Raw genomic sequence first — 25,261 nt, 5'->3', positions numbered from 1 at the left:
TCCCTTATTTATATGTGCTCAAAGACAATTAATACACATCATCTGCTTCTCTTAACCTTAATGAAATTGACATGACATTAACACCCACAATCCCCACATAGATGAAGAGGTCCAAGGACCCCCAGATATAGTGCATCAGATCTCATTAGCATGAGGTTAGCATCATGAAAGTAAGAGACAAGAAGATTGGGCCTCTGTTAACACACATCAGGGGCCCTAGAGTAGTCATTAGGCCTTGCATTTACTGGGTTTACTGAGATTACAGAGAGGGAGGGACATGGAGGGATTTAAAAGTGAGCTGTTGCTGGACTATCAACTAAAATAGATCAGGGAGTACAGGGATGAATGGGATTTGATGTGAGCTAGGAAATTGGGAGTAGACTTTTGTACAAGCTCATGTTTACAGAGGGTGCCAGGTGGGAGAGCATTGGAATAGTGAAGTCTAGTGCTTCAAAAACAAAATGTAGAATTGTTTTCAATGCTATACATTGCATGGGATATGGTCAATGGATAATATGTCATTGTAGCACACAGGTTGATTAAGTTGTATTTTGAGGTGAATTTCTGGATGTATTGAGGTAAAAGACTTTGATTCATGAGGCTGGCAGGGCCAAAGAGTGTTCTGACACATGGTTCTGGATTAGGAGACAAGATGACCCAAAGTGCTGACGTTGGGAGAATCTGGTGTTAGACAAACCTGGTGTTCTGTTCAAAGAAAAAGCCAATGGAACCTCCAAAAAAGGAGATTAAGCTATTGCAGCTTTCCTAATAGACCCAGCGACACGAGTCTGTGCTGATTTGAAATTCTGGGCAGAATTTCCAGATCGCGAGGTCAGGGATGGAGGCAGACAAGGGCCCGAAATACTGGTGTATTGACTAGCCTGCTGCTTTCCCAAAACAATTCCTGGTGCCAGCCCTTTTAAGGGAGGCGAGTTCAGGGCCCGGCAAGACTGCCCACTGCTACGAGTTGGTCAGCCAATTAACAATCTTGTTAGGAACGGTTAAACAAGGCCAATTGTGATTTCCCAGTCAGCCTCCAGTTCGCCGATGCAACAGGGGATGCAGGGTGCAATCACCAGCGACAGGTTGTGGGGAAGTGGGGAGGAAACCAGAACTCCAGGCGGGCCCACAGGCTCTCCCTGCCTAGAGCAATACAACCAAAGGCCGCCCAACATTAAAGGCACTACATAAATGTAAGTTGTCATTTGGATAGAGAAAACAGAATGAGTTAATACAATCTCCCAATCTTTACTATATCTGGGAGCTAACGGAGACGTCTGTTAGCATCAGGGGAAGTACTTAGACCCTTATGGACACCTGCGCCCATCACCTCCCACCCCCCCAAATTCCCTTTGCTTCACCCTTGGCGCCATGGTCTTTAGCTATCTAAGACGACACCTGATACCACGCTGTGGCAGAGCTGCAATGTTGCAGGGGCTGCATTTTGAACAAGACTCTATACGGAGGCCTCCTCCCCGCTGTCAGGCAAATGCAAAAGCTCCCGTGGTACTAATCAAGGAAGAGCGAGAGACTTCTCCCAGGTCCCTGGCTAAAATTTATCCTTCATCATTAAACATCAAAAACAGATTATCTGGTCATTTACTCTGTTGTCTCGTGGGAGCTTACGGCTGCATTTCCTGCAATACAACAGTGACTACACTTCAAAAGTACTTAATTGTCAAGGAAGTACTTTGGGATGTCTTGACTTCATAAAAGGCCCTATGTGAATGTGAGTCCTTTCTTAAAGCATTTAGGTGTCAATTTTCTGCTTGTGTGAATGAATGGACAGAAAACCATGGACTAGAGTTGCATGACTTCCTCATTATATAACTGTAGTGATTGTAGGTATAACCTTTCCTACTGCCTTTAGGGGTCACGTGATTGTACTGACGAGCGAGCCCTAAGCGCAGGTTATCAGGAGGGCGGAGATTTCTAGTTGTGCTCCTGGTTCAAGCATGTAGCTTCTATAAGAGGTTTGTAATAAAGTTATCTGTTTCAAGTAAGAAACCTGTGCGGTACATCAAGTTAATTTACAATAATCAATAATCAATGTACATTATTAGCGAGTTTCCCACATATTCAGTCTTTAATAGCTATAGATTATTAAATCTATAATAACATTCAAGATTATAATTTCAGCAGTTTTCAGATTCTTCTGAACAAAAATTGCCAAGTATGAAACGTTATTTTTAACAGACTCTCTCTCTCTATATATAACCAAAAGCCATGCTTAACTAAATTCTAGTTAAAATAAGCAATCTGCTTTCCTTTCTAACCAGCAATAAAGAACTCAACTTGACACCTGTTACTTTTTCAACATGCTGATTCTGTGACAGTTTATAACACAAAGGCACAATTAGAATATATTTACATAAATTCATCGCTTGCTTAAAATGGAAGTTTTGAGAATTCAATCCCCAGACTGGAGGAACTTTAACCTTTAACCCGGGGTGGGGTGTAGAATGGGGCAATATCCTATTGAAAGATTCATTGTGTGTCTAATGGGCAGGTGAACTGTTCATGCCCCTGCTTGGATAAGGGGTCACGAGGAGAAAGCTCCTCGCTCCAAGAATAGGAATTCTCTTCACAAATAGCTGTAGATGTTCAGTTATTGAGGTACATTCAAGGCAGAGATTGATAGATTTTTGTGCTCTGGGGGAATCGAGGGATCTGGCGATAGGGCAGGCAAGTGGAATGGAGGCTTATCAGTCTTTATTAAATGGAGGAGCAGGCTTGAGGGGTCATACGGTCTACTCTTGGCCACGTGTTTATTGGGCTGTAACTTGCAACTAGTGTCGGAAAGTGCTGGGCCCGCGGGCATTACAAGAAATAAATGCACGCTTACCTGGCTTTGAAAATTACACCGACCCTTCTGTTCCCAAGACAGCTGCTTGGAGCCTGCATTGAAAGACCCCTCGCAAGCCCCAGGGACGTGCAGCTCCGGCAGATTCAGGAGGCCTGGCCCCCTTTTTATTGGCACATCCTGAGGGAAGCAAGGGGTGTGGCATGGGGGGAGTCATCTGGGTTTGGTCTGGGTCTTTGCAATAGTTCACCAGAAGTTAGAAGCGGTTTTAATTCTTCCAACTTTTTCTGGGTAACTATTGGTGTATCCCTGGCGGAACCATCCGAAATTTGCGATTTGAACCGCATTTTCGGATGGTTCCCAGAGCAGCGCAATTGTCCAGAGGAAGTGTGTGCTTCCGGGCAGTTGCCGTGCAAACCCTTACCTGGGAACTTCCCAGAGGGATTCCCCAGCGCATCTTTGGGGCATCCCCCAAACCCGACGCTGGGGAGCTTGGACTTTGCAGCCCATGATGTTCTTATGCCAAAGTGGAAATTTTTTCCCATAAACTCCCAAGATTTTCCGTGAAGAGGGTACATACACCTCTTGCCTTTGACTCCCATTAACATACAGATCACACACTGGGAAATTTGGCAAACTCTACACACTCAGAAGGCATTTCATAATTGTTAAAAAGTAAATTGTTCAGTTGGAGTCCAGACATTGGAGCTGTAAGAGGACACAGATGACTATTTAATGGACGGATTTAATTGTGCTGGCCTGAAATATCTAATATTAATTTTAAAAAAGAAAACTTTTTGTCAGTCGTACTTTGGGAGTCGGTGACTTGGTGCTGAGAGGGGGAAAAGGATCAAAACTTTTCGGATGAAGTTGACAAATGTGCTTTACAGAACCACCCAGTGGCCAATATTTGGAGCTGCAGGCAGACTCAAAGCAAGGAATGTAGGGCAGAATTTTGCTCTTGGCGTGTGGGACTGGCGGGGGCGGGTGGGAAGCCGACAGCCGCTCGTGATCGGCAGCGCTCTGGGATTTTACACGGGTGAGCCAATTAAGGCCCGTCCAGCGTGATACGCGAGCGGCAGCGCTGAGTGCTGCCTGTGTGAGCTGGGGGTGTGGGGGGGAGGGCGAGCAGGCCTAGCATGAACTTCCCACAGAGCCACCTCAGGGAGATGAAGAATATATTGAAAAAAATTATTAAAGAGCAGAAAAATTTAATGCAACATGTCCCCTCAGGTGACTCTGTCATGCGAGCAGGGACATGTTTGTAATTAAAATTAAGGTTTTTATTTCATTTGTATTTGATTTTGGAACCTCATCCATGGGCGGGATGTGGTTTCCAAAAAAATGCAAAGGCCGCTTGGCCTTTTCGCCTGCCCGGCAACCGTTAGGTTGAACAGGCAGCGGAAACGCGGCACAATTGGTGACTTAATGGCCTTATTGGCCTTTTAATTGTCAGCGGGGGTGCATCTGGTTCCGGTGCGCGCCCACCGACCAAGATATTGCGCGACTGCGCGTTGACATTGGCATGCTTGGCTGACATCACCGTGCGTCATTTCACGCTCGGTCGGGTCAGGCGCGTGCCCACCTGCCAAGCTAAAAACTCTGGCCATAGGAACTGGAGGAGGCCATTCAGCCCTTGAGACTGTTCGTTCATTCAATTAGATCATGGCCTAATTACCTACAAGCACGCACCCCAAGTTGCCACGCAGGCATAGGCCATTCAGCCCACCTAGTCTGTGTCTGGATTTACTATCAGATTACACGAGCAAATAGTTCTAATAACATTAACCCTCTGTTCCCATATTTAATCAATCCCTTTTTCTTTATCCATCAATCTACTTTAATCTTGAATGTTGACGTAGTTTCTGATTTCACCACTGACCCAGGAGGTGAATCCCATAGCTTTACAACTCTCGTGTGAAGTTACACCTTCCATCTGGTCTAAATCTCTTCCATTTGATCTTGTATCTATTGTCTCTTGTTCTAACCTGCTCAACTGCTGGAAACAGTTTGCTTCTATTTACCCTGTCTCCTGTTTATTAATTTTAAATGCTTCTTGTCATGCCACTCTGTAATCTGCATTGTTATAATGAAAAACACCTAATTTTCCTGCCCTACCTTTATTTGTTAAGCTTTTCATGCAGTATCTCTTGAAGCAGGGCCTATCAGATTCAGCATTCACTTTTGGGCCTCTGACTGCTGGCAATGTGCCCATCCCTGGGGTGAAGAGGCTGATGCCATTTCAAGGCTCTGTTCATACTGGCTGAAAATTGGCCTCGCTGTGTGTGGGGTGCTCCTGACAAAAAATATTCCTGAATTTCCTATCTCTGTAACTTCCTCCAGCCCGACAACCCATCGAGATTTAATGTTCCAGAATTCCCTTTCTCAGTAACCTCCTACAGCAAGACAACCCACTCAGATTTAATGTTCCTGAATTCCCTATCTCAGTAACCTCCTCCAGCCCGACAACCCTTCGAGATTTAATGTTCCTGAATTCCCTATCTCTGTAGCACCTCCAGCCCGACAACCCACCCGGATTTCTACACTCCTCCAACTCTTGACCTCTTGTGTATTCCCGATTTCCTTCTCCCCACCATTAGCGGCCATGTCTAGGCCCTAAGCTCTGATGTCTCCTCTCTACCTCTCACTGTCTTCCTTTAAGACACTCCTTAAAACCTTACTTCTTTGACCAGCTATTCGTCAGCTGCTCTGATATCTCCTTTTGCGGCTCAATGACAATTTTTTTGCCCGATAACACTCTGCCATTCAACAAAATGCCTTGGAGACATTTTGCCATATTGAAGGCGCTATATAAATGCAAGTTGTTTCTGTTGTGTATTGGTAAATTAGAATGAGGCCACTGACAAAAATGCAGAGAAAACGCCGACAAGGTAAAGCAGAAAGGTAAAAGAGAAAGAGGTCATGTACCTGAATCTGTCTATCTGAAGAACAGGGAGAAGGTTAATGGAAAGCAGGATAAAATCTGTTTAGCAAGCCAATTAGATATTGCACTTGCAACACAGTTTGCAACTTGACATATTTATATCAAATTGACATTTTTTAAAAATATTGCTCTTTGTACCTGCACAACATAAAAAATCAGAAACAAAAACAGAATTACCTGGAAAAACTCAGCAGGTCTGGCAGCATCGGCAGAGAAGAAAAGAGTTGACGTTTCGAGTCCTCATGACCCTTCAACAGAACTAGGTGAATCCAAGGAAGGGGTGAAATATAAGCTGGTTTAAGGTGTGTGTGTCGGAGGTGGGGGGGGGGGGTGGGGGGTGGTGGGTGGGGGTGGGTGTTTGGGTGGGGGGGGAGAAGTGGAGGGGGGGTGGTGTGGTTGTAGGGACAAACAAGCAGTGATAGAAACAGATCATCAAAAGATGTCACAGACAACAGAACAAAAGAACACATAGGTGTTAAAGTTGGTGATATTATCTAAATGAATGAGCTAATTAAGAATGGATGGTAGGGCACTCAAGGTATAGCTCTAGTGGGGGTGGGGGGAGCATAAAAGATTTAAAAATATTTAAAAATAATGGAAATAGGTGGGAAAAGAAAAATCTATATAATTTATTGGAAAAAACAAAAGGAAGGGGGAAGAAACAGAAAGGGGATGGGGATGGAGGAGGGAGCTCAAGACCCAAAGTTGTTGAATTCATTATTCAGTCCGGAAGCCTGTAAAGTGCCTAGTCAGAAGATGAGGTGTTGTTCCTCCAGTTTGCGTTGGGCTTCACTGGAACAATGCAGCAAGCCAAGGACAGACATGTGGGCAAGAGAGCAGGGTGGAGTGTTAAAATGGCAAGCGACAGGGAGGTTTGGGTCATTCTTGCGGACAGACCACATTGGGAGCAATGAATGCAGTAGACTAAGTTGGGGAAAATGCAAGTGAAATGCTGCTTCACTTGAAAGGAGTGTTTGGGCCCTTGGACAATGAGGAGATAGGAAGTGAAGGGGCAAGTGTTACATCTTTTGCGTGGGCATAGCGTGGTGCCATAGGAGGGGGTTGAGGAGTAGGGGGTGATGGAGGAGTGGACCAGGGTGTCCCGGAGGGAACGATCCCTACAGAATGCCGACAGGGGGTGAAGGGAAGATGTGTTTGGTGGTGGCATCATGCTGGAGTTGGTGGAAATGGCGGAGGATGATCCTTTGAATGCGGAGGCTGGTGGGGTGATAAGTGAGGACAAGGGGGACTCTATCATGTTTCTGGGAGGGAGGAGGAGGCATGAGGGCGGATGCACGGGAGATGGGCTGGACACGGTTGAAGGCCCTGTCGACGACCGTGGGTGGAAAACCTCGGTTAAGGAAGAAGGAGGACATGTCAGAGGAACAGTTTTTGAAGGTAGCGTCATTGGAACAGATGTGACGGAGGCGAAGGAACTGAGAGAATGGGATGGAGTCCTTACAGGAAGTGGGGTGTGAGGAGCTGTAGTCGAGGTAGCTGTGGGAGTCGGTAGGTTTGTAATGGATATTGGTGGACAGTCTATCACCAGAGATTGAGACAGAGAGGTCAGTGAAGGGAAGGGAAGTGTCAGAGATGGACCACGTGAAAATGATGGAGGGGTGGAGATTGGAACTTCCTTGAAGAAGTTTTGTTCGTCTCTGCGACAAGATTTCCGTATCTCTCTTTTGCCTTGCTCACCTTCATTGCTTTCCATTTCTCTCCTGGTGTTTGACAAGGTATTTACTAAAACCCACTTTCACATCCATATCTCCTTTCTCAATGACTGTCTCCGTCTCCGACTTACCCCACGTGGATTTCAACTGAAATTCCAACCCTCATGTTTCGAACCCACCCAGGATTACAGTTATCTCCGGGACATAAAACATTTCTCGGACTGCTATTCCCGTCACATTCTGAGATCCACACTCAGTGTCATGCGCCGCCATATGAACACACTTGACCTCTCCCTCCAGCAGCACCGCCGTACCCTTTATCAAAGCTGCGCATGCCCCCAGTTTCATTTTATTCTTCGTCTCAAATGACGCCTCAACAAGAAACTTTTTCTCTTTCTCTCAAGTGCTAAGGAATGCAAGCTCCAACAACTCATCGACACCAACACCCATCTAAGACCCTCCACCCCTGCCTGTCCCTCCGTCCCCATCCCCTCTTCCAATCCCAGCCCCAGCCGTGTATTCACTATACCCCCTGACCTTCCCCTCTCTGATGCTGAACGTTCAGTGCTCAGCAAAGGACTTAGTTTCATACCCTTACGCCCTCACCTCAATGAATTCTTGAACTCTTCTTCCGCCGTCTTCGTCTCCGGGCTCACTTCTTTGGGCAGGAGTCCTCACCCCGTTCAACGGATCCTTTTACCCACCTCCAATATTCTCCCTCCACCTGGACCCCTCCCTCTGGATTCTTACCTCCTCTTGATCTTTTCATTGAGAACTGTCGGCGCAACATTAGTCGTCTCAATTTCTCTGCTCCTCTCACCCATTCTAACCTGTCTCTCTCTGAACTTACTGCACTCCATTCTCTCAGGTCCAACCCTGACATTGTCCTCAAACACGCTGACAAGGGTGGTGCTGTTGTTGTCGGTTGCACTGACCTCTACCTCGTGGAGGCTGAGCGTCAACTCACAGACACTTCCTCCTACCTCTCCCTGGACCATGACCCCACCACTGAACATCAAGCCATTGTTTCCAGGACTGTCACTGACCTCATCTCCTCTGGGGATCTTCCTCCCACAGCTTCCAACCTGTTAGTCGCCCAAACTCGGACGGCCCGCTTCTACCTCCTACCCAAAATCCACAAACAGAACTGTCCCGGTAGACCGATCGTGTCAGCTTGCTCCTGCCCCACAGAACTCATTTCTCGTTATTTTGACACCCTTCTATCTCCCCTTGTCCAGTCCCTTCCCACCTACATCCGTGATTCCTCTGACACCTTACGTCACATCAACAATTTCCTGTTCCCTGGCCCCAACCGCTTCCTCTTCACCATGGACGTCGAATCCCTCTACACCTCCATCCCCCACCAGGATGGTCTGAGGGCCCTTAGCTTCTTCCTCGAACAGAGGTCCGAACAATCCCCGTCCACCACTACTCTCCTCCGTCTGGCTGAACTTGTTCTCACACTGAACAATTTCTCCTTCAACTCCTCTCACTTCTTCCAAATAAAAGGTGTGGCTATGGGTACCCGCATGGGCCCCAGCTATGCCTGTCTCTTCATTGGGTATGTGAAACATTTCTTGTTCCAGTCCTACTCCGGCCCCCTTCCACAACTCTTTCTCCGGTACATCGATGATTTCTTTGGTGCTGCTTCATGCTCTCGTCGGGACTTGGCAAAACTTATTAATTTTGCTTCCAATCTCCACCCCTCCATCATTTTCACGTGGTCCATCTCTGACACTTCCCTTCCCTTCATTGACCTCTCTGTCTCAATCTCTGGTGATAGTCTGTCCACCAATATCCATTACAAACCTACCGACTCCCATAGCTACCTCGACTACAGCTCCTCACACCCCGCTTCCTGTAAGGACTCCATCCCATTCTCTCAGTTCCTTCGCCTCCGTCGCATCTGTTCCGGTGATGCTACCTTCAAAAACAGTTCCTCTGACATGTCCTCCTTCTTCCTTAAATGAGGTTTTCCACCCACGGTCGTTGACAGGGCCCTCAACCGTGTCCGGCCCATCTCCAGCGCATCCGCCCTCATGCCTTCTCCTCCCTCCCAGAAACATGATAGGATCCCCCTTGTTCTCACTTATCACCCCACCAGCCTCCGCATTCAAAGGATCATCCTCCGCCATTTCCGCCAACTCCAGCATGATGCCACCACGAAACACATCTTCCCTTCACCGCCCCCCGTCGGCATTCCGTAGGGATCGTTCCCTCCGGGACACCCGGTCCACTCCTCCATCACCCCCTACTCCTCAACCCCCTCCTATGGCACCACCTCATGCCCATGCAAAAGATGTAACACCTGCCCCTTCACTTCCTCTCTCCTCACCGTCCAAGGGCCCAAACACTCCTTTCAAGTGAAGCAGGATTTCACTTGCATTTCCCCCAACTTAGTCTACTGCATTCGTTGCTCCCAATGTGGTCTGTCCACAAGAATGACCTAAACCTCCCTGTCACTTGCCATTTTAACACTCCACCCTGCTCTCTTGCCCACATGTCTGTCCTTGGCTTGCTGCATTGTTCCAGTGAAGCCCAACGCAAACTGGAGGAACAACACCTCATCTTCCGACTAGGCACTTTACAGGCTTCTGGACTGAATATTGAATTCAACAACTTTAGGTCTTGAGCTCCCTCCTCCATCCCCACCCCCTTTCTGTTTCTTCCCCCTTCCTTTTTTTTTCCAATAAATTATATAGATTTTTCTTTTCCCACATATTTCCATTATTTTTAAATATTTTTAAATCTTTTATGCTCCCCCATCCCCACTAGAGCTATACCTTGAGTGCCCTACCATCCATTCTTAATTAGCACATTCGTTTAGATAATATCACCAACTTTAACACCTATGTGTTCTTTTGTTCTGTTGTCTGTGACATCTTTTGATGATCTGCTCCTATCACTGCTTGTTTGTCCCTACAACCACACTACCCCCCTCCACTTCTCTCCCCCCACCCAAACCCCCCCCCACACACACACCTTAAACCAGCTTATATTTCATCCCTTCCTTGGATTCACCTAGTTCTGTTGAAGGGTCATGAGGACTCGAAATGTCAACTCTTTTCTTCTCTGCCGATGCTGCCAGACCTGCTGAGTTTTCCCAGGTAATTCTGTTTTTGCTTTGGATTTCCAGCATCCGCAGTTTTTTTGTTTTTATAAAAAATCGGAGCTCTGTAGAAAAATTGTAACGTAGATTCTTTGTAAATAGCAGAGGATATTGCAAGAAATACATTCTATGAAACTAGGCACATATTTCTATATCCATATTAATTTTCCTCAGACTTGTACTTTACCTGTAAAACTTTGGGAGTCATGTTCAACAGAGGCACTCTCCTCTGGACCAGGTCTCAGTAGAGCCATTCAACAAATGCCTTGAAATGATGCTCCCAACCTTCAGTATAACTGCCAACTGACTCCAAGGAGGTTTCGTGCTTTCCTGCCAAGGTATGGAGGAGGACTTCCAGATTGACAGGACTATGTGCAGCCATTCAGCTTGACTGCACCATGACAACTCTGTGCAATGATAGCACACAACGTCTGTGCGCTGCTTAAATCAGCAGGTCAGAGGGTGGGAATTCAGTGGCGAGTAACTCATTTCCTGTCTCCGCAAAGCCTGTCCAGCACCTACAAGGCACAAAGTCCAGAGTGTGATTGAATACATTTGGCTGAATGTGTGCAGCTCCAACAACATTTGAGAAGGCCAACACCATCCAGGACAAAGTATCCCACTTCATTGGTACCCCATCCATCATCTTAAACATTCACTCCCTCCACCACTGATGCACAGTGGCAGCAGTGTGTACCATCTATAAGGTGCACTGCAGGAACTCACCAAGGCTCCTTTGACAGCACCTTCCAAATCCCCTATCACCCAGGACAAGGACCATCACCTGCAAGTTCCCCTCCGAGTCACAAACCATCCTGACTTGGAAATATATCGCAATTTCTTCACTATCACTGGGTCAAATCCTGGCACTCCTTCCCTAACAGCGCTGTGGATGTACCTACACCATATGGGCTGCAGTGGTTCAAGAAGGCAGCTCACCACCGCCTTCTCAAGGGCAACTAGAGATGGGCCATAAATACTGCAGAGATATCCAAGGATAGGGAGGAATCGTTTACCAGAGTCATAGGTCAGAGTAACATAAGGTGTCACTTGGGCTTTACTGGCTCGGGATCTGCTGCAGGAGTTTCGGTGGGATGGACGATCCCAGAGGCAGGTTGGGCCGGAAAATCCCGCCGCTGGGTATATTTCAATTCAACGCTGTGTCGGGTGGAGGGGGAAAGCCTGATTGGAAGAGCTCAAACATTGAGTTATGGGAAAGATGGACAGGTATTGCACGGGGGGAGGTGACAACACATTCAAAGACTTTGGCAAGAAAATGGAGGTCGGCATTGGGGCGGAAATTCAAGGATAGAGAACAAGTGACGCTTACAAGGAGGAACGAATTGCAGCGAGTGATTGATCCCCCCCAACCCCGCGCCCGGACACCACCTCCCCAAGCTGTGCATCCTCCTCATTTCTGTTTTTATTCACCGCATCAGGCTCTAACTCAGTGCTCAAGGATTATGATGGGGCAGATGATGGGATGCCATCTGCGAATGGTTGCCAAAATCAAACCCATCACACTAACCCATCACTCACTAGGAATAAACATCAATCTTTTGACCAAACTGAGTTTTCACACCTTTGTCTGAAGGTGTCTGAGATGCCCAAGTTGTTTTAAGACCTTGTCTAAGGTGAACTGACATGCATCATCTTGTGCACATGGGCTGAGGGGTGGATTGGTTTCATAAGGTAACCAATTTTTGGCAGATTCCTTGAGAATGGGCACATGGAAAAATCCATAAACGGAATGGTGGATCACAGCACCCAGTAAGATCCAGCGGCAAGGGTAAAAATGACCTTTCACACAGCAGAGGATCCGATAGGGGATTCAGGAGAAACCTCTTTTCCCTGGGAGTAGAGAGAATGTGAAACTTGCTACCACGTGGAACAGTTGAAGCAATTGGCGTCAATACATTTAAGGAGAAGGTAGGTAAGTACATGAGGGAGAAAGGAAGAGAAGGATATGCTGATAGGGGATAGTTGAAGAGGGCTAGGGAGGAGGCTCATATGGAGCCTAAACACCAGCATCATTCAGTTGGGCCAAATGGCCTGTTTCTGTTTACTTCTACTTGTGGCAACTTAATTTCAGGTTTTTAATGAAATGGCAAGTGAAATCATTCCCTCAGTTTATAAGCAGTCACTACCTCATGTAAAGTCCAATGTGTGTATTTATAATGGTGACTTGTATGATGAAGATACTTCACCAGATTAATTATCCATTGATAAGGAGATTTACTCAACTCATTTGAAAATGCCTTTGACAAACTGTGCTTCTGAAAGCACTGAATTGCTGCTTCAGTAATTTACTAATTAATTGAATGCCCATTAAGCTTGACAGCTTCAAATCATCAAGACCCAAGTGTTGAAAATGGGTGAAGGAAATTTTCTTGTTCCAATGGGTCAATGTGCTCCACATCACTTTGAAATAAACTCCCTCCAGGTCAAATTGATTAAGACATGCTGCTCCTCACATGAGATAGATCAAACCCATTGAAATGAGTCTCACATTGTCACCAAGCAAACACACAGGCTGGAATTTTCCGCCCCTGCCTGCCACCAGGATCATGCATCTCCCTCTGAATGTCAATGGACTTTTGGTTGACCTGCCACGTTACCCGCAGCGGAGCTGGAGATCCCCAGCAATCTTTTATTAAACATGATTTCCAGCACAGAGAGAAGCCATTCAGCTTGAATGGTGTGTATTGGTGTTTATAGTCCATTAGAGCTTCTTCCACTCTACATCATCTCTGTTCTGATGAATGGTCATTGACCTAAAAGGTTAACTCTGTGTCTCTCTCCACAGTTGCAGCCAGACCTGCTGGGCATTTCCAACATTTTCTGTTTCCGTTTCACATTTCCAGCATCCACGGTATTTTGCTTTCATGCTCCTTCATCTCACCATGTAGGGCCTTAGGTGAGAGACTGACCAGACACTCGGAGTTTTGGCATCTGATCCAACCCAGATTGATGGGATGAAGGTTTTAGTGGAAGTGATTTTGTTCTGAAGGCGTCCCTGCGTGCAGTTACTAGGATATGAGTGAGCTGTAGATTCTTATCCTTCATATTACCTGTCCAAGCTATGTCAACAGAGGGGGCAGGAGAGGAATCACACCCAAAATTGCCAGCTAGAGGCAGAAATGTATTGCATAAGGAGTAGGAAATAGAAGATTGTCTGATGGATAAGAATCCATAACTCACCCACCCCTGGCATTCCGTCTCAATTTAACCTGCCTAGACAACATGAAGCTTTACAGAAGAAAATCTCCCTCATTTTATCTTGACATGATATAATTTATTGTACACTATAAGCTTGTTACTGCTATGCAAAGGCCAGAGCTCAGCTGTCGAGAAACCAAAGAAATTTGGAGTTGAAACTTGGACTTTTAACTGAGCAGCCAAATTTCCCACCATGTGTCCTGCCATGACAGGGCCGGATTATTAACTAAGTCATATTTCATTAAAGGTCTTGGTATCATATTTAGTTATTCTTTCATGGGACGCAGGTGTCACCAGCAAGGCCGGCATTTGTTGCCCATTGATGATTTCCGTTGAATTGAATGGCTTGTGAGGCCATTTCAGAATCAAGCACATTGCTGTGGGTCTAGAGTCACATGTAGGCCAGACCAGGTAAGGATGGCAGATCCCCCTCCCTTAAGGGCATTTGTGAACAGGTTGTGTTTATGCAACAATTGTTTCACAGTCATCATTTCTGAGACTAGCTTTCAATACCAAATTTCTTCTATTAGTTAATTGAATTTAAGTTTGACCTGCTGCGGTGGTGGGATTTGAACCCATGGCCCCATGGCTTTAACTTCTGGATTACTAGTCCAGTGACATTACCACTACACCACCATAATTATAATTATACAACCTGGCTACTCTGAGATTCCAAACCTATTAGACTATGATCTCCACATGCAATGAGACCCCCTAAAGGTCCCTGACCAATAGCCTTGTAATTATACCACCCTTCCGTGCCCCCCCCCCCCCCCCCCCCCCCCCCCCCGCCCCCCCCCCACCACCACCATATGCCGGGGTCTAATTTCGTCCATTCTGCCCTTGTCTGGGCACAGTGTTCTGTTGTTAATGATTTTTATCTGTACTTGTTTAGATATTGCAGCTACAAGTTCATCCTGCTTGTAAACATCAACCTGCTATGCTCAGCGCGGGTGTCGTGAGGACATTTCCGCCTGCTGCAAAGAGTCAGGGCACGATGGGAAAATGGTCAACTAGCTTACTGTCTTATGCACGTTACCTAATCCTATCCACCTTGACATTCTTGATGTCCCAAATTCTAACTTCTCTTTGCCTGCAGCTTTAATATTCTGGGTTATCGTGTGTATCTGTTTTTGTTCCAGATTTTCATTGGTGAGATATCGATGTATTTTATAAAATCAACAAGAGAGAGCCTCCTCAATCAGGAGAAGACCATCATAACAGGAGAGTGCTGTTATTTGAGTCCTCTTTTCCGGAGAATAATAAGGTTTATAGGTGAGTCACCATACGAAGCTGTTTCTATACTGGGAGGAGATTAGCTTCCATCCCATTAGGTGACAGAGGCAGCATGGAAACCCAATTCCTCTTTAGAGCAAAGAAAGTTAGGGGGGAGATTTATTGGAGGTGGTTCAAATTAGGTGGGATTTTGATACAGAAAATAAGGAGAAACTGTTTCCACTGACAGGAGGGTCAGTAACCAGAGGACACAGATTTAAGGCCATTGGCAAAAGAACCAGGCAGGAGATGAGGAGAGTTTTGTTTAACATTATGAGTTATAATGGTCTGGGAGGGCAGTGGAAGCAGATTCAATATTAACCTTTGGATAAACACTTGAAGGGAGAAAAATTGCATAGTCCTGGAGAAAAAGCAAAGGGGTGCAATTGATTGGACAGAGCTTTCAAAGAGCTGACACAAACACAGTGGGTTGAATGGCACTGTAAGATTCTATGATTCTAGGTGCTGCTGATCAAAGGCTGTGATATCAATGTCTGCAACCCTACGGTGAGGAGTAGTAACAAAGAGGGTAATTTTGACATCTTTGAAACAACCTAAACTGGGCCAGGTCAATATAGCAGCCTGTTGTGCATCTCCCCAGTTTTCATTCAGTTTAAAAAATGGAAATCAGTACAGGAAGGAACACAGGAACAAGAGGAGCCATTCAGTCCATCGAGCCTATTCTGCCATTCAATGAGATCACGGCTGATCTGTCTTAATTCCATCTTTCCACTTTGGTTCCAAAACCCTGAATATCCCCAACCCGGCAAAAATCTATCAATCCCAGCTTTGAAATTTTCAATTGAACCCTCAGTCTCAAACATTTTACTGGGGAGAGAGTTCCAGATTTCCAGTACGCTATGTGTAAAGACATGATTCTTGACGTCACCCTGAATGACCGATCTCTAATTTTAAGTTTAGCCCTAATGCCTTGGCTTGGACTGTTCCACCAGGTAGCATAGTTTCTCTCCATCAATTTTTAAAATAATTTTAAACATCTCAGTTAGATAGCATCTGAATCTCCTATATTCGAGGGAAAACAAATCTAGTCTATACATATACCTCATGATGGGGTTTGGGGGGTGCTGGGGCACTGAATCAATATCGCTAGTTTATCTCTGGCATTTTTATCTGGTGGTAAAGATATAAGTGTGCAGTCTGACCAGTGAAATAATATCAAGTGTTACAATAAGAGAGGAACTGGGAATTGCAGCACTCTTAAAAACAACTTCATAAAACTAGGCTGAAAACTTGGCTGTGCATTGCACTCTTCCAAAGCTTTCTTTGTGCATTTACACCATCTGGAAGAATCAGTTGAATGATTAGAAGCATTGGTCATGGGTTCCCTTTTAGGAATAACCATATTCATTTAAAGACCAAATCTTTTAGCTTTTGAAGGGACGCCATGTGGATTTCAGTTTACAAAGTTTATCTGTTCCACACAGTGCGCGTGCCTTCTTGTAGTGATGCTACGCACACTCTGAGACACAAATAAATTAGACTCATTTTTAATTCAGGAGATTGTTTAGTACTTTCCATTCCACGGCATTTTTCAACCTTTATTAAAGGTTATTATTATAAAATGTTTTGCTGTGGTGGAGTGCAGTAAGCAGTAACTGGAGGCAGGGTTTTGATCTTATTGGACAGGTGTGGTGGGTGGGGCTGGGAGCGATTGTGAAGCCAACCACCGCCCGCAATCAGGCCCCGACCATGATTTCAACCATAAGGTTGGACGGGCAGTGAAAAATTTTGGTCAATTATTACTTTAATGATCTTAATAGGCCTGTTCATTGTCGGCGGGCTTGCTGCCGACTCCCGCGTGCACCCGCCGAATGAAATATTGCGCGAGTGCACATTGACGTTGGGACACTCGCTCAACGTCATCATGTATCATTTCATGCTCGAGCGGGTTGGGTGCGCGCCCATCCACTCAGCGCAAACTTCTACGGTTCCCATATCTAATGCTTCATTTTGGCAGCTTTCCAACCCTTGCAGTTTCCCAAGGCAAGGATGCGCTTATATATTGCAGCACTGGTCTTGGTGGAACAGTGGGGGTTAATTCAACATCTCTATCTGCTGTGATCCCCAACTAAAACAGCAACCTGCATTTATAGCACCTTTAACAGTGAAACATCCCAAGGCGCTTCACAAGGTGCATAATCAAGCAAACTTTGACACCGAACCATTGAAGAGATTAGGACGGCTAATCAAAAGTATGGCCAAAGGAGGAGGTTTTAAGGAGTGTCATAAAGGAGGATAGAGAGGCAGAGGAATATGAGAAGGAAATTCCAGACTTCAGGATCAGGGCAGCTGAAGACACATGAACGCCAGTGGCAGGACAGAAAATTCCACCCAGTGTTTCTAATCAACCAATCTCTGCTAATTGTACAACCAAAAATATTCATATTTGTCACTGTTAAATTGTGCCTGGGAGAAATGATGGGTTAAAATGGTGACTTAAATGTGCCACCTAGTTAAGCACAGCAATGAGACAGGCTGCCACTAACAGAATACTTAGCAGCTCGAGCAGATGTTTCTTCATTATAGTGTCCTTTACTATAGCTTCATAAAATATTTGCATTTTTACTGTAAACTTATGTCAAATTATGAAGAATGTGCCTTTTGAAAGCTGCTTTGAAACCAGGTCGTAAATGTTTAATTACAGATATTTGGAAAGCCTGCATTTAAGAGAAAGCTTGATGCATTTATATGAAAAAAGGGAATAGATGGCAGGGTTGGAAGAGCTTGAGAGTGGGAGAAGGCATATAAACACTGACACGGACCTGTTAGGCTCAGTGACCTGTCTGCTCTTGTGTTTTTGATTCTATGTAATTCTAGAAAGGGTAGTGTGGTGATGATGTGTTACAATACACTCAGGGAATCGGAGTTACTGTGGTACACTTTTACATGCATGTTGTAGCCTGGAGCTATGGATAGTGAGGGTAGAGACTCCAATGTTCTTTCCATCACATGGCTGACCATGAATCTCCCACTCTTACCACCTACCATTGGCATTGGTAGGATTTAGCGGTTGATAGTCAACCTGTTTGGCCTTGTTATGAGCACAACTTCCTTGGCCATCAAGTCCTGGGGTCAGACTCGAACTCAGAGCTTCTGCACCCTTCCCACTGCACCATAAGACCCTCAGAAAGGGGAGATTAGTTTTTTTTTTCATTTATGGGATGTGGTTGACACTGGCTAGGCCAGCATTTATTACCCAGCCCTAACTACCCTTGGGAGGGTGGTGGTGACCTGCCTTCTTGAACCGCTGCAGTCCATGTGGTGTAGGTACACCCATAGTGCTGTTAGGGAGGGAGTTCCAGGATTTTGACCCGGCGACAGTAAAGGAACGGAGATATATTTTCAAGTCAGCATGGTGAGTGACTTGGAGGGGAACTTCCAGGTGTTGGTGTTTCCATCTATCTGCTGCCCTTGTCCTTCTAGGTGGTAGCAGTCGTGGGTTTGGAATGTGCTGTCTATGGAGCCTTGGTGAATTCCCGCAGTGCATCTAGTAGATGGCACACACTGCTGCTAATGTGCATTGGTGGTGGAGGGAGTGAATGCTTGTGGATGTGGTGCCAATCAATCGGACTGCTTTGTCCTGGATGGTATTGAGCTTCTTGGTGCTGTGTTTATTGTATTAGTAATCCAGAGATTTTAATGCATAATCTGGAGAATTTGAGTTCAAATATCACCATGGCATCAGCATTCAAGTTCTTTGGCCAAATGGCCTCATGCTATGAAGGTTGATGATGCCTGTGGCTTTATGAGCCAGGATAAGTTACATAGAATTACATAAAATATACAGCACAGAAACAAGGCATTTGGCCCAACCAGCCCTTACCAATGTTTATGTTTACAGGACCTGCATAACTCTCTGTTTCCTTCTTTCTAGTGGCGTCAGAAACTGGGAAAAGGTACAAAAGAAAATGTGGATTGGATCTGTTTTTAGGGATGTTAACTCATGAGGAGTGTGAATTTAAATAGCTGAGCATCTTTTACCACTTCCCTCATCTTCCAACTTAATTAAAATAGGGATGTTAGTAATGAAGACTAAGCAAGAGTCAGTTCAGCCGAAATCATAGCAATTGCTGGCAAATTAAAAACTGATTTGGGCTTAATTTGCATCTAATCTAGACTGGTCCTCACTGACAGTCTATTGGGACACAGTATATAATTTTCCCTGTCGGTGAACTGTAAATGGAGGTCAAAAGATATATGGGCATCTGGTCTACCAAGGGTCAGAGTTCAACAAGAGGGCCCGAGGGCAGTATTATGATTATTACTGACATTGATCTATTCATAACTAAACCATGGAGGTTAAACATGTGGAGGGAAGCCATCTGTTTCCTTCACCACAATAGTGAAACCCACTATTAGCTGTGCGCACCCAGCCAGAAGCTAAACAAATTGGTTGTGTGCCTGCTTTGGACCCATCAATTGATATCTTCAAAACACATTAGGATTGATAGTGAGGTGATTGCACACATAAACTGTGGACAGCACACAAGGTGGCAATTCTGCCCCTCTTGCCTGTTCCACCTCCATAGAAGCGCTATCCAATTAGTCTCACTCCCCAGCCTCTTTCTCTGTTGCCCCGAAAATGTCTCCTTTCGAAGTATATACCCTATATATGGGGGCCGGTTAGCTCATAGCCAGCATGTGGTTCAGAATAATGCCAACAGTGCAGGTTCGATTCCTGCTCTGGCTGAGGTAAACTTGGGACCTGCCTCCTCACCCTGCCCCTGAGAGTGGAAAACAACGACAAGCCACCACTGACAAAAATAAAACTGCCAAGAAATAGCTCAGGTTGAAATAACAACACATAATGAGCCAAGGACCTACCAACAGGCAGAGTACTCATGGAATGGAATGGAATAGAATCCTATTTATAAGCTGGTGTAAATTTGATTTTCACTCAGCCCTGATAGTTGAGCATGGGCTACACAATTGGTTGAGCTAAGCCCCAGAACCATTTTGAATCCTGGGCCCCAGCTGAAGGAGGCCCACTTCTCCCTCCATCACCACCACCACTCCATCTTGCTGGGAAATCTGGCTGAAAGCTAAAATAGCACCTGGTTCTGAATGATATCATTAGACCCTGACTTTTACTGTCAAAGAGGCCCTCATCACCGTCCGGGTGTGAAGACTTTCTGGCTGCAGTGACAAGGGCAGGCGGTGCAGTGGGGATTGGGTGAGAAGGGAGCTGTAAGAATTTTTAGTGTGCTCATGGCAACCCCAGCACCATCAACCAAACCACCCCCCCACCACCCCCAGCCCCCTGTCCAACCCGTGTCATTCTGTTCTCACCAGGTGTGAGGGGTTAAAATTGAGGATTTAGTTTCATACTGCTCGGCTATGGTCCCAATGCTTGGAAGGGTGATGGAAGCAGATTCAATAGAAACTTCCAAAAGGGAATTGGGTAAATACTTGAAAAAAAATGCAGCGCTATGGGGAAAATACAGGAGAGTGGGGCTTGCACTTTCAAAGAGCTGGGACAGGCACGATGGACTGAATGGCCTCCCTCTGTACTGTGTGATTCTTTGAGCTTGGTTGCTACAGTCTGGCAAAACAATGACCCTGGTCAGCCAAGATGCAGCAATATCTAATTTGAGAGAGCAACCCTCGGAAGCATTTCTGTTAAATTATGATGAGGAACTTCCTCCGAAGTATCCAATTTATTTTAAAAATCAATAGTTTTCTCACAGTGATGTGCTAAACCTCGTGGGGCTTCTTATAGAGGGATATGTTTTGGTGTAACATTTCATTTTTAAAATCGTTGTCAGGGCAATGCTGCCCCTGCTGGACATTTGAAGGGAAACTGAAATCGAAAAGGCCTGTTTCCAGTGTTCTCACTCTGACCTGCATTTTGTGCGAGAGGTTCATGCACATTAAAAAATTTGGCTGGGAGTCAACTGCAGGTTCACACACGCTGGGAATTTGCAGCCATGATGTTAAGTTACACTTAAAGAGGCAGGGCGGCGTAAATCCATCTGGGGCCCGAGCGCAAAGGAGGTGAAACTGCAGCTAGGTTTCACGCTGCCCAATTTCCTCCTCCATTCAGTTTCTAAGACAAACTTATATTCCAAAGCCTTCATGAAAAACACTCGGTAAATCTCCTCTTCACAAACGAGCGGCGTAAGGTCGCCCCACGCCAACTTTACATCACTTATGTGGGGCGTTACTCTTATCAAAACGGAGCCTGATTTTTTTTTTTGGGGACTGTTCTCTGTTCTGACATGAAATAACACGGTCTGCCGAATGCCTTTTAGTGAGGACAGTCCCTCCTTTAATTGTTGGAGTGGAAAGAGTTAATGCAGCTACTTCTGAGCTACTAGAATACAGTGGCCTGTAACTCGTTACCTGTAGGGAAACAGCTCTTAGTCTGGTAAGCACATTGAATCAAACGCTGTCTTGTTCCATTAGTGAGCCTGGATATCTAAGGGAATAAGTGCAGTTTGACTGCCCCAAAAGGCATTAAAAATACATTTTTCATTGCAACCTTCTTTGAAGATGTATGGTATTTAATCTCATGGGTTTGTTGGAGGATGCACTGCAGGAAGTAGTGTGGGCAAATAATTCCTCACGCAGCAACCTGACTAGCTGCACAAACTGTAAGAAGGTTCTTGCATTCTGGAGGCAGCTCGCAAAGATGTGAGAATGAAGTATTAATGCATCGCTGAACTGGGAGGATTAATTCCTTCCTCTCCATGTCAGCCGTGACTGAGGTGGTAGCATTCTCAGCTCAAGGTTCCCGGTTCAAGCCCCAGTCCAGGATTTGAGTGCAAAACCAAGGGCAGCGCTCCACACGCGATATTGCAGGAGTGCTGCTGTCTTTCGGTTGAGAGGTTAAACTGAAGCCCCCTGTCTGCTCTCTCAGGCAGATCTGTAAAATATCTTATGGCATTGTTTTGGAGAAGAGCAGGGGACTCAGCCAGCACCTATCCCTCAAACAACATCACAAATCACACTGTCTGGTCATTATCACATTGCTGTTTGTGAGAGTTGGCAGGGTGCAAATTGGCAATTGCATTTTCTACATAATAACAGCGACTGCATTTCAAAATTACTTCATTGGCGGTAAAACGCTTTGAATTGTCAGGTGGCCATGAAGAGCGCTTTATAAATGCAAATCTTTCTTTCTCCATCTCACCCTCAAATACAAACTTTGTGGGATAAACCCTGTTCATGATGAAATTGTCCCTATAGATGATGTGCTGCACTATCAACCACAGTAATGTCATTCAAAGGGAGCTGTTAAATGCTTGAACATTCCAGGAAATCAAATTATCACACTGATGTTCTGGATCAGTTTATTTTTAATTAGGGCAACAAATTATTTATCCTAGTTTCTGTTTTGTTTATGCAACTTGATCAATAGTATAGCATGCTACTAAATATTAGTGCCCGTGCCACCTCCTCTCAAAGAAATAATCCTTCAATTGTTCTTAGATTTACCACTCTCCTTACTCTTACTTCATTCTAATGCACAGGAACACAAATCAGTAATGCTTAATTACCCATCCTTGCTTTTAATTACTCAAATCATTTACATGTAGAGGTAATGCATGTGCGAAAGAGCACAGGCCCCGACTCTCCCTCCTCCCTCTGACCGCCCAGGTAGCGCAGCAATCTCCCTAAGGCAGGGAGCTGCCTCAGGGAGATTAAGTTGATAAAAAAATTTTGTTATAAATAAAGCAAAAAATTATTTAAACGTCCCCTCATGTGACAGTGTCACATGAGCTGGGACATGTTTGTTAATGTAGCAAAATGTATTAAATTGTATTATAAAACCTTCAGGAAACCTCATCGTGCCCATGGATGAGGTTTCCTGAAAAACACGAAGGCTGCCTGGGCTCTCCATCTGCCCAACAACCTTAAGGTTGGACGGGCAGCATTGTTAATATGGTTAATTACTTTTTTAATGGCTTTAATAGGCCGTTGACAGTTCGGCGGGCACGCAACCGACTCTGACACGCGCCCGCCGAACGAGAGATCGAAATGACGAGTGGTGACCTCGTGTCGCACGCCTGATATCACCTTGCATCATTTTACACGTCGGCATGTCAGCCCCATCCCTGCACACCGATGGCAATATTCTGCCCTTAGCAATTGCCAGCCGTGTATCGTGTTCCAGAATTAATTTACAAAATGCTTAGTTGTAAGAATCCAGGGACCAGAGATTCATCAGAGTACCATATGAATGTTAGTGAAATCCAGGAATGGTTTCCCTCTTCCAAGAAGTATTATACCACTACTCCATCTATAGTGTTTGTGAAATACTTTGCATTCAGAAAAAAAGCTGCTCTCAATGGTGAGATCATTCACCTCCATCTGTGTTAATCTGTCCAGTGACCTTTCCATTGTGTTTCTTCTGTTATCTACCTGAAGGCAGGTCTGACCCAAAGTGCCATGTTCTCCACCATGGGTTGGGCAAGGTAACATGTCCCAAATCCACTCCAGCCGGAATGGGGATCGAATCCCATACTGTTGGCACCAAACTGATCCATCCAGCTGCCCAGCTAACTGATCCAGCTGGACCCTCAAGGAATCTGAGTTGCTGTGGCAACATACACTTATACATGTTTATTGTTTTACCCTGAAGCTATGGATAGTGAATGGAGGCTCCAATTTCTTTCCATCACATGGCTGACCAGGAATCTCTCCCACTCTTGCTGCATGCTATTGGCATATTTCTGTAGTTACAAATCTTCAAATTCCTTCACCCATCTATATGGCCTTTCCTTAGGCCTTATTGCTGTCCATCATTGGTGGGATGATTTTTTTATTATTCTTTCATGGTACATGGACATCGCTAGCTTGATCAGCATTTATTGCCCGTCCTTAGTTGCCCTTGAGAAGGTGGTGGTGAGATGCCTTCTTGAACCGCTGCAGTCCATGTGTAGTAGGAACACTGTTAGGAAGGGAGTTCCAGGATTTTGACCCAGCAGCAGTGAGGGGATGTTTGTCCCTAACTAGCTGCCCTTTCACACCTGGAAAGCTGACACCAGCTGCTGGAAATTGGGGGAAAGTATGCCTCAGCCACCTGATGGGACTGTAAAGAAGTGAGCATCTTGCTCACGAGAAAGCCACAAGGCAGTTTGAATGCACAAATTGAGCTGCTGCGCCGTTCATGCTCTGCCTACTTGTAGCAGGCACTGAGCGGGGACTGAACAGCCTGTTCATGAGGCAGCCCAAGAAATGTTTCACTCTTGATATCCATGGGAGGAGAAGGGAGGCTCCTCCTGATCCCATGGAAGTACCGGCGGCCGGACAACAGCCAGCTGATGCCATTGCCCCCAGCACTCAACTTTCCCACTAGGCCATCGCCACACCCATAGCTTCAACAGGGTGTCCACAGGGAACCTGCAGCTTGGGCAGAGGAGCCTTCCCCCTCCCATGTCCTGGATCTGTGCCAATACTTTGTCTCTTTATCAACTCAGGAATGAGTGCAACAAGATTGATGTTTGGGCTGTACTGTGAAGCAGGAGTGTTCAGCCTGCGATATGTCCCTGAGCTTTTACTTTGAGCACTTCTGCTAATCCTCAGTTCTGCAGCCTGGAAGGCAGGTAAATGGCTGCCCCATAATTGATGAAGCATTTCAAATCCCTCGTGGCAGATGTGAGGATTTCATATCAGTAAAAGTGACCATAGGACATTGGATTGTCTTCGAAATGTAACTGGTTCACCCATGTCCTTTAGTTATACCTTTTTAATGTGACCCCCCAGCTCCCTTGCCAACACAGCTGACTCCTAGCCACTCTCTAAAGAGCCCCAGTAAGTCACTCAATTGTACCTTACCACTACAAAGAATAGCGACTCAGGAACACCACTGCCATGTCAGGGAATATTGGGAATGGACAATAAATTCCGAAATCCTGAGAATGAATAATAATTTTTAAAAATTGGAAAACGTCTTATTTCTTTTTTGCAGGAATTGGGAAGTTTAAAGAGCATGGTCTGAAGCTTCCAAGATTCTAAGATTTGAGCGAGGGGAGAGATGGGGAGTGGGAGGAAAGGAGCTTGGAGAACGCTTGGCCCTTTTGAATAAAGGAGTGTGGGAATTTTTGTGATGGCGAACTTGGAATTTTTGTGCATGGGAGTGTTGCTTTTTATGGGCAGTTCTCACAATTCCTTACACAGGAGAACTATTTTCTTCTGTAGATTTTGAGAGATTTTTAGCATTTGGATGGCTTTGATCTTTTGCACATTCGGAGTTTGATTGCTGTGTGGCCTCA

At 45.5% G+C, this 25,261-nt stretch overlaps 1 protein-coding gene across 3 annotated transcripts in view; it reads left to right on the top strand.

Annotated features, from left to right (window-relative positions):
- plppr1 (phospholipid phosphatase related 1) overlaps positions 1-25,261 on the top strand; it is a 130,395-nt gene that overhangs the window by 76,708 nt on the left and 28,426 nt on the right. For all 3 annotated transcript variants that reach the window (XM_041186334.1, XM_041186335.1, XM_041186336.1), the window contains one exon: positions 14,891-15,023. In XM_041186334.1, the coding sequence (XP_041042268.1) occupies positions 14,891-15,023 (133 nt within the window). The remainder of the gene's footprint in view (positions 1-14,890; positions 15,024-25,261) is intronic.

Source organism: Carcharodon carcharias, chromosome 4 (assembly GCF_017639515.1).
Source record: "Carcharodon carcharias isolate sCarCar2 chromosome 4, sCarCar2.pri, whole genome shotgun sequence".
Taxonomy (NCBI): domain Eukaryota; kingdom Metazoa; phylum Chordata; class Chondrichthyes; order Lamniformes; family Lamnidae; genus Carcharodon; species Carcharodon carcharias.
This window is presented reverse-complemented; position numbering and strand designations above follow the sequence as displayed.